General features: G+C 46.5%; 1 protein-coding gene across 1 annotated transcript in view; it reads right to left on the bottom strand.

Annotated features, from left to right (window-relative positions):
• Nucleotides 1-10,000, bottom strand: part of enox2 (ecto-NOX disulfide-thiol exchanger 2) — a gene marked incomplete in the record, with an annotated part of 227,630 nt that overhangs the window by 47,177 nt on the left and 170,453 nt on the right. Inside the window, 1 exon segment of the mRNA XM_048230956.1 lies at nt 1,399-1,605. Within this exon segment, the coding sequence (XP_048086913.1) occupies nt 1,399-1,605 (207 nt within the window).

The following is a 10,000-nucleotide window of genomic DNA, read 5'->3' as shown; positions in this document are numbered from 1 at the left end:
GCGTGTGAAATGAGCGCCGTTATTTATGGAAAAGCCTGCAGAGCTCGGTCACGAGGACTCATAATATATGGGCCATGGCTCCAAATCCCACGAAGAGGAGAGGTGCTCTCTTCTACTCTCTGTCCTTCTGTCCTTCTCTCTCTCTCTCTCTCTCTCTCTCTCTCTCTCACACTCCTGGGTAGATAGCACCTCTCAGGGAAGTGTAAATAATGCACGGGGTATTATTGGAAGGGAACCCCCGCGCCTATCTTCTGTGAGAGTGGTGCCGGCGGAGGAGGAGGAGGAGGAGGAGGAGGAGGAGGAGAGATGTCCACCTCAGTCTCATGGCCGTTTGCATACAAAGGGGATTTAAGAGCGCGAGGGACTCGAGAGCCCTCCACTGGGATCTCATGAGAAGAAAGGAGTGAGGAGGCGGCCAACACGAATCACATGGACGGCGTGGTGAATATATATGCATGCGTGTGTGCGTGTGTGTGTGTGTGTGTGTGTGTGTGTATGTGTGTTTGTGTGTGTGTATGTGACATGTGTCTGAATAAGTGAGTGTGTGTGTGTGTGTGTGTTTGTCGTGTGTGTGAGTGTGTGCGTGTGTGTTTGTTGTGTGTGTGAGTGTGTGCGTGTGTGTGTGTGTTTGTCGTGTGTGTGAATAATTGTGTGTGCGAGTGTGTGTGTGTGTGTGTGTGTGTGTGTGTGTGTGTGTGTGTGTGTGTGTGTGTGTGTGTGTGTGTGTGTATAAGTGTGTGTGCGAGTGAGTGTGAGTGTGTGTGTGTGTGTGTGTGCGCAGGCTTTTGAGACTGGCTGTGTGTGTGGGTGGATAGGGAGTTAGGGGGGTGGAGAAGTTGACCGACAGAGCGTATAATTCAGTGTTCTTTTCCACTTCGTTGCCTCGCATGCGTGTAGCTGAAGTCAGGAGTTGCACTAATAATCATTATTAATGTGTCTTACAGTGTGTTAAAAATCATGCAAGTTTATTTTTATACAGTATATTTGTAATAATTTCTCAATAATTACACTCATCTCATTGCCCATGTCTGTGTATGGATTATAATGCTAATGTTACATTATCGGTAGCCAAGGACCGTGTTAAACCAAGTCAAATATTAAAATTCATGGAACCTGATACTGGAGAATGCACTGTGAATCTATGTGCATTTTAACAGGCCATCTTTGCATACACGTCTCTGCTGTGGCCATGGGAAAAACAGCAATCGAGTCAGAGTTGAACTGAGGTCCACATGGGCACTCGGACCCATACATGGCAAAAGATGACCAACTGCTCCTCCTCCGCCACAGAGATCATACCCACATTCACATCCATAAGCTTGGTGGGTGCTCATGGCTATATTAGCTTGTTCCGAGTGACAATGCTATTTGATTCAGGGGGCCTGCGGGATACGTTACCGGACAGGAAGAGGGCCTTGTCCACTGTGTGCTCCTCTGCGAAGCGGATGTGGCAGAAGTTCTTCTTGCTCTTGCGGATGGCGATGATGTCGCCGCACTGCTCGAACACCTCAACGATCAGCTGCTCCGTGGCGTTCTCTGGCAGCCCTCCCACAAACACCGTCTTGCAGCCCGGAGGACGCTCTCTCGTGGCTGGAGGTGGCAAATCTGGAAGGAAAACACACACACATACACACACACACAGAACCAGTTGGGATTAGAAACACAAGTGCTCAGTGACTTCATAACTAAATGGTTCCAATCTCAACAACTCTGCCATCTGACTAGCAAAGCCTGATCAATGCCAATCAGGCCTGGGACACCGAGGCCTCGCCAACACGATACCCGCAGGCACTAGGTAGCCCTCAGGATGCCTATGAGGCGCCTGATGCGCACCTTCTAAAAATAGCCAATGAGTTACCTGCAGGTCTCATTGTAAAAATATCACAACTGTACTGTTTCTATTACATATTTAAAATGTTTTAATGGAAATAGAGTTTCTTTATATGTGAAGGCATCCATAATTTAAATGTAAATCGCATATTATTCAGAAGGTGAGGGGTGTGGGTCTACAGTCACCTGACAGCTCTTCAAATGAGTAGACCTCCCTATGATTGCGTATCATTCAGGGAGCCCTACCTCCCCAAAAAGGTTGGGGACCCCTGGCACAGACTATCCTGAAATCTGCAATACCGATATCATTCCTGACATATCCCTTGTGCAGATATGTCATGCTCTCTGGACTGAATTCATATATATGGTAATGAAGCCTGGGCTACATTGTGAAACACCTGACCATCAATCAATGTGACACATGTAATGTTATATACTGATACCTACATTCCACATACCTGGCTTGGGTACATAACTCGATAAGGGCTATTCCATCAAATTATACCTCTACGTCTTATATAGCTAAGCAGTAGTATCAGTAGCATAAACTTTATCTCTGCTGTGCCATCACATAAATTTCCTGTGTGGAAGAAAAAAAAAAACATTCTCCTGTGGAGGTTCGGATATTTCTCCGCATATCTTTTTCACTAAAAAATACATGTAGCGAGCCAGCAATAAGCAGCGCTCTAACAAAATGCAGACATCTCCCATGTGGGAAGCTGTGCGTGTGGTTTACAGACTTCTCAATGCAAACAGAACGGCAACACGGGCCCCTGAGGAGTCCACTACCAGCATAGCTTTCAGACTGGAGAAGACTGGTGAAGAAGAATGAATACGCACGCCTGAATACACAAATAAAGCCCAGCACACAATAAGACGTGTAGGAGGAAACAACAACAATAACAAACAAGTTTGTTTTTTCTTGTATCACAGACACATATATACACATATACATGTGTCTGTGATAAAAGAAAAAACAAACTTATTTCTCTCAAGTGTAGACACAATGAATGCAATACAAGTAACAACAACAACAACGTTACACTTGTCTATCCTAAGTCACTGGATTGGGTATCCTCCGGCTGAGGTGTGCTAGTGGTCCACTAGGCAGCCACGGGAGAGACTCAGTGCTGCAGACTTCAGGCCGCATTCAGGGCAGTCTACACATTACACCCTGCATTAGAGTCACAGTTAAACCCAGCCGAGGAAAACATATAAAAAAATAAATCTACAAACAATAAATTACCCTTGTGGATGTATAAAAGCTCCGTTGACTAACGATCTGTGATGTTAATGATCAACTTACTGATCAATATTAAATCCCATTATACAATACAACAAATATAAGCCTATAGTGTAAATAATTATTTTCCACGTGTTTAAAAATGAAACTATAGGCTAAATTGGTTTAGTATAGGCCTACTATTAGATGCACAGATAAGATAAAGAAATCAAGGTAACACTTTATTTTAATGTGTCGCTGTTACAGTGTACCTACCTAATTAGGTACAGTGGTACAACCTGTGTAACAACATGTACTATCAGATACTACCATTGTACTTGCATTATGTATTTGTGGGTACCTACACATAGTTGTTACATTGTAATACTGAGTGCTTTTACAAAACTTTGCCAATTTGCCTAAATTTTCATCAGAGGCAAAGAGCTGACCTGAGACCTGCTGGATGGGGTAAATCTGGTCATGATAGATTTGATAGACAAACCATTCTTAGCTCCAGTCAAGGCCTTATTGTCTTTGTATATCAAATCTATCATGACCAGATTTACCCCATCCAGCAGGTCTCAGGTCAGCTCTTTGCCTCTGATGAAAATTTAGGCAAATTGGCAAAGTTTTGTAAAAGCACTCAGTATTACAATGTAACAACTATATGTAGGTACCCACAAATACATAATGCAAGTACAATGATAGTACCTGATAGTACATGTTGTTACACAGGTTGTACCACTGTACCTAATTAGGTAGGTACACTGTAACAACGACACATTAAAATAAAGTGTTACCGAAATCAATATACTTAGGTGGATTTGTTGCAATATCCATAACTTGGTTTACACATAAAATGTCTCAAAGGTAGCCCAAGGAATCTAATCATCTAGTTTACAAATCTGATTACAGAAATACATTTACAGTTAGGAGCTGATTACAGAAATACATTTACAGTTAGGAGCTGATTACAGAAATACATTTACAAAAGTTAGAAACTCTCCAGTGCAGCAGTCCATTAATCCCTTATTATTCCACTCCAGACAAGAGTGACTTGAGCCTGTGCTTCAAAATCAGTGTTCCGTTAGAAATGAGAAGGAAAGCACTGGATGAATTCCACCTCAACTTAAAACTGACACTGATCCTGGTGTGAAGTGAAGTGTATAAAAGCATCCCCGAGCTGTCCATAAAATGACATAGATAGATTATTTGATCAAAACATGGGCAAAACTGGGAAAAATGGTCAGATTGTCAGATTAGATCCTTGCTATTCCTCCATACTGCACATTGAGCAGATTCAGCAGACAATACTTGTATTATATTACAAGAAGCAGGTCTGCACATCCCTGTTAAAGCCTGAGCAAACACTACCACGGATGTCATAAGAGTTAGCTCTCTCTCTCTCTGTCTGTCTGTGCACGACTGGAGAGGCAGAAGAAGTGTGTTAACGGGCAGCTTGCTTTGCCTTTGATTTGAAAGCCCAGTCCCAGACGGTGTCGGGAGGTTGGGTTCAGCGCGCTAATCTCTGGCGGATCGGCCATTTCATCCCTCAGAAACATAATTAGCTCCATCCACCTGGCCTCGTCCGCAGCGTAATCGATGGAGCAGCCCCAACGCCCGGGGTGGGATTAGCAGGCCGCTAGCCAGCCGGAACACACCTGTCATCTCTGCAATGTTTCAAAAAAAAATTAAATAAAGAAATAAAACGTAATAGTAAAATAATAAAAAAGTGAAATTTAATTTCAACTTTGAGCAGCTCCATCATTTGTCGAGACAGAGCTTTGGTTCCACCATTTTGTTCTCTAATGAGCCTTTTTGGCCAGGAGGGATCCCAGCAGCATAGCGACAGCTATTAACTGTTAAACCAAAACTGTGGCTGATTCTAAGAAAGATCAACAAGAGTTTACTTATCTAGGGTTCTGGTAAGACTAGTCGATAATAAGACTGTAGTAAGGTTGTAAAAGCCAATTGTAAAACTCTTCAGTCTAACTCATAAGCAATATGTATAACACAGTTTCACTGTTTCACTGTCAGGTCCATAGAAATGACTTGGTTTTCAAATCCCTGTATCTGTCTTCAACCAACTGAGCCAACGTTTATGGCACCCTGGGTTTTCCTTCATGAGTAGCTGTTAGAAAGCTTATATAAAAAGTAGTTAGCTATTAAAAATTACGGCTTAATAGCATACTCATAGCTATCTAGCCATCCTATGTTTTGTTTCTGTGTTTCTGTCATTGTTATGGCTCAAACTGCTTAATGAAGTCTTGTTTTCGCTGTTTTGACCGGATCACTGTAAACGGGTAATTTAGGTATGTTCCAGTCATCGCCACTGGGCGCTGGCCTTTGTGTTCACAAACCAATCCATTTGTATGTCTGTCACAAGGCTCTCTGGCTTTGGGCAAGATAAACCAAGACAATTATGTTCTGACGTCCATTATGATAATGTTACAAGTATTAGCAAACAACAGTGCTGCTTTATTCAATTTATAATGGGAAACCCTAGGAAAACCCTAGGAAAAAAAACAAAACAAAGAGTTATGATGACTTGATTTAGTCTCTTTTAGTTATTAATTCTGTATTCCGCACAATAGAAAATAAATGGCATAGATAAATAGTAATCCAGTTCATGGCGTTGTTGGCGGTTAAGAGATGATGTTGCAGTAAAGGTCAGGCCCTGTCAGGCCGGCCTTTTGTTACGCTCTAAAGCCTCATTATCAGAGGGCTGGGGCAAGTCGGTGGAGAGGTATTGCAAAAGTCGAGCCTTGATTGCCAGCAAATGCATTCCGAAGGCAGTTTCCAGGCTTGGCGCCTGGCCAAATGCCAGCCCCTGGCCGCTGCAGGACAGTGGGGTCGTGGACACAGACAAATTCTTGAGCTCATCCAGCTTAGAGGCGACAGATAACAATGGCAGCGCACCCTGAGGCTTGATGGGAAAATGGCCTGCTGTGAGCGGTCACATTGCTCGGAGCTTGGCGCTGCGCACTGTTCTTTTTCCCAGAGATGTGAACGAAAGGACGGGGAGTGAGATAGAGGGAGACGGAGAACAAAGAAGTCACACAGAGAGTGAGAAATGGAGCGAGAGAGACAGACAGACAGAGAGAAAGAGAGAGAAAGACAAAAAGAAAAACAGAGAGAGAGAGAAAGAAAGTGCCCTTACTGAATGAGAGAGAGAGAGAGAGAGAGAGAGAGAGAGAAAGTGTCCTTACTGAATGAGATAGGATTGCTATGAGCTTCCTGGTGTGCTCAGGTCTTCTTAAGCTGGACGGAAAAAGTCATGGGAGCACACAGAGAAACACACACACACACACACACACACACAGACAAACAGGAAGTCGATAAGTTGTACAGATTTTCAGATTTTCGGTCTGAAGTCTTTTTGGGCTGGAAGAGCGTCTGAGGCAGAGGCTGCACAATGCGCCAACACGCTGCACGACAGCAACGGAGAATAAAGCAGCCCTGACTTTACGGCGGGCCGCCGTGCTCTCGGGCTCTGAGGCGGATGCTATGCATTATTAAACTAGCTTTGGCTTCTTTGTTGGGTGTGTCAGTAGAGTTGGGGGGGGGGGCAGAGGGGCCTGTGAAGTGGTGGATACACACATACTTTAGTCCTGGAGCAGTAACCAAAACACACCCACCCCCACACACACACACACAAAAACAAGGCAGACATCTCATCATGTTCATGACAGTCTGAGAACGTAAACATGGAGATGTTTACGTAGAAGGACAGTCACATTCTGTGGAGAGTGAACAAGTAAACAAGCAGTCTGACACTGCACGCCTCAGATAGTGGGAAGCCTCTGAGGACTTAATGCCCAAATAACTTTCAGAAGTCGCCCCCCCCCCCCCCACACACACACCACATTCTCACACACACATACAGTAAGTGCCTAAGAAGCATACAAGTCCATGTCTCACATGACCGACCTTCAGTTATGCTTCCAGTCGTGCGGGGAGGTGGGGAGGGGCCGAGAGGCTGATAGCAGAGGCACCTGCTCACCTGTGTGAAAGCCTGTGAGGGAAAGCGGGGCTTGCTGGTAAGACTCCCATAAGTCTTTCACGCCCCAACAACAACACCAGGAACCTACTAGAAGCCTGAGTGAGCACAGTAAGAGGGGTAGGGTATACGTGCTCTAGTGTGTGTGTGTGTGTGTGTGTGTGTGTGTGTGTGTGTGTGTGTATGTGTGTGTGCATGCGTGCATGTGTGCGTTTAGAGTGGGAGAGAGTTACCACAACCCCCTGCATGCTGCCCTTGCAGTCACGCACTTCCCGGGAGACATCAGCAGCACCTCGGCAGCAGATAAGGCAGCCGCCCAGGATCTGCAAATCCCTCTGACCGCCATCAGCCTGCCCCTCTCCTTTGGCTCCTTGCGTGCCTGCCTGCCTGCCTCGGAGCATTGTTCCTCTCCTCTCCCCCCGGGAGCGATAACTACAGGAGCTCCAGGGAGAGGAGCTGGGACGACCCGTGGTGTTCACAAACACCCTAAGCACTCAGTCGGTGCCCGTAGGAGGGCGGGCGTGGGGGAGGTGGGGGGAGCTGGAGGGAATATGAAGGGCATCTTTCCCCAGCTCCCTTTATGATAATTACACAGCTCTTACTGCGCTGTACTGTGCTCTGTGCTGAAAGGCTTTTGAAGTCAAGACGGCGGCCGGCTGCGAGATTTCAAAGGGGGTTGGTTCGCCGTGGCGGCTTTTCACGGAAGACAGGGCAAGAAAAGGAACGAGAATGCCAGCGAGAGAGAGAGAGAGTGAGAAAGAAGAGAGAGTGAGAAAGGGAAAATGTGTGAAAGAAAGTGAAAATGAATTCAATGACGAGACATGCAGGGGAAAAGAGAAACGGTGACAACAATGGAGGGAAAGGACAGAGCCAGTGGCAAAACCCAAGTGTGAAAACCACCAGAGACATCGAGACAACAGCAGTGAAACGGAGCAGAAAAAGCTACACGGAGAGAAGGCTGAAGCCCCCGCGCTGCTGCTAGGGGCGCAGAGACACCAGAGCGCCTGGCTTGGATGCGCCCGTGGCGTGTTTGTGTTTGGAGACTTAGATTGATATGAGGCGGATTGAGTTTGAGTGTGCAGGAGGCCAAACGGCAACACACACACACACACACACACACACACACACACACACACACACACACACACACACACACACACACACACACACACACACACACACACACACACACACACACACACACACACACACACACACACACACACACACACACACACACACACACACACACTCATGGGCCACTAGACACAGATGAGCCCTGACAGACGCGTCGCCCTGAGCTACCACAGAGAGAGAGAGAGAGAGAGAAAGAGAGAGAAGGAAGAGAGGGAACCAAGTCAGCGAGCGAGAGAGAGAGAGAGAAAGAGAGAGAGAGAGAGAGAGAGAGAGAGAGAGAGAGAGGTGAAAAGAGAGGAGGCAGGAGAGAGAAGATCTGAATCTAAAGGTCACTTTCAGGCGCAGCGGCGGGGGCAGGCCGTGGGTAATCCGCACCAACTGATGGGCAGCATATGCAGCCTGCTCAGATGATGACTGGTGCACCTGTCACGGATGGGGCATTGAGTCATGTGTAAACACACACACGGATGAACATACACATACACACACACACACACACACACACACACACACACATAGACGCAAAATCTAGATCACACACGCACGCACGCACACACACAACTTTTTTTCTTTTACAAACACACACGCACAAAATAAGATTTCATGTTTCTATATGCACAAAGGGGAGCACCTCCGCCCCCACAAACACACACACTGCCTTGGATGTGTGTCTCGTCTGAGGAGGAGAGGATTTTTATCTGTCCTCTCTCTAGCGCTCTCTCTCTCTCTCTCTCTCTCTCCCCTCTCTCTCCCCTCTCTCTCTCTCTCTCTCCCTCTCTCCTCCCTCCCTCCCTCCCTCCCTCCTGGATGGTGGGACAGCATAGTCGCCTCGTCCTTCACAGAGCCAGACTCTTGAGATGACAGGCAATGACGGCGGGTCAATAGCCATTTATTAACCTCTGCTCGGTGGGGACGGACGTCAGGGCTAATCCCGGGGAACGCACAGCGCCCCTGCAGAAGTGGCCGACAGCAGAGGATTGTGGGTTCGATAATAGTGGTGTCTTGTTTGGCATTGAAAGTTGGGAGCCAGGCGGGCGGGGGTGTGAAGTGGGTGGAAACATTCTCTTAACCTGGCTGCCAATGTGAACACCTAGGAGGCTGCTACAAGCCTGGAGGACTCACTTTCAAAATACAGCCACTGAGTCTCTAACCTTCTGCAGAGCTCTCTGGAGCACAGGAATAAACATGTCAGATGGAAAGTGTTTCTCGGTGCACAGAGTTAGCCTCCATCTCCATTTGATTCCACGTGACAGTAAAATTACAGGCAGAACAGAGCTGTCTGAACCGACAACTGACCCACAGTGTCAACAAACACGTCCAAAAAGGAGTTCTTTTATCCTTAAAAAAAGAATAGAATAAAAAAAAATCAACTCAGGTTATGCTTTTCTTGACATTCTAATTGAATGGGATGGGCTCTTTTTTTCCCCCGTTTTCTTGGGAGCCTCTGATGACAACCCCTTTTGATGATGACGGGGGGATGTGGAGCTGTCGCTTTAAAAGCCGTCACCCAGTTTCGACATGCTCTCTCCGTTTCTCACGAGAAGCAGGGAGAGTGACACGCCACAGATGAAGAGAGAGAGAGAGACAGAGAGAGAGGGAGAGAGAGACAGGAAAACACAGAGAAGAGGGAAAAGAATGAGTGTTCTCGCACTCACAAAGAGAGGACCATCAGCACATGGGAACAGGAGCGTGCGGAAGAGGGGACATGAGGCGAGGAGAAGAAAATAAAAGAGAATGAGAGAGTAGCGAGGCAGAGGGAAAGTAGCAAGGTAAGCTGAGGTGAGGTGAGGTGGCACCATAGTGAGAGGTGA

This window comes from Alosa alosa, chromosome 21 (genome assembly GCF_017589495.1).
Source record: "Alosa alosa isolate M-15738 ecotype Scorff River chromosome 21, AALO_Geno_1.1, whole genome shotgun sequence".
NCBI classification, from domain to species: domain Eukaryota; kingdom Metazoa; phylum Chordata; class Actinopteri; order Clupeiformes; family Clupeidae; genus Alosa; species Alosa alosa.
This window is presented reverse-complemented; position numbering and strand designations above follow the sequence as displayed.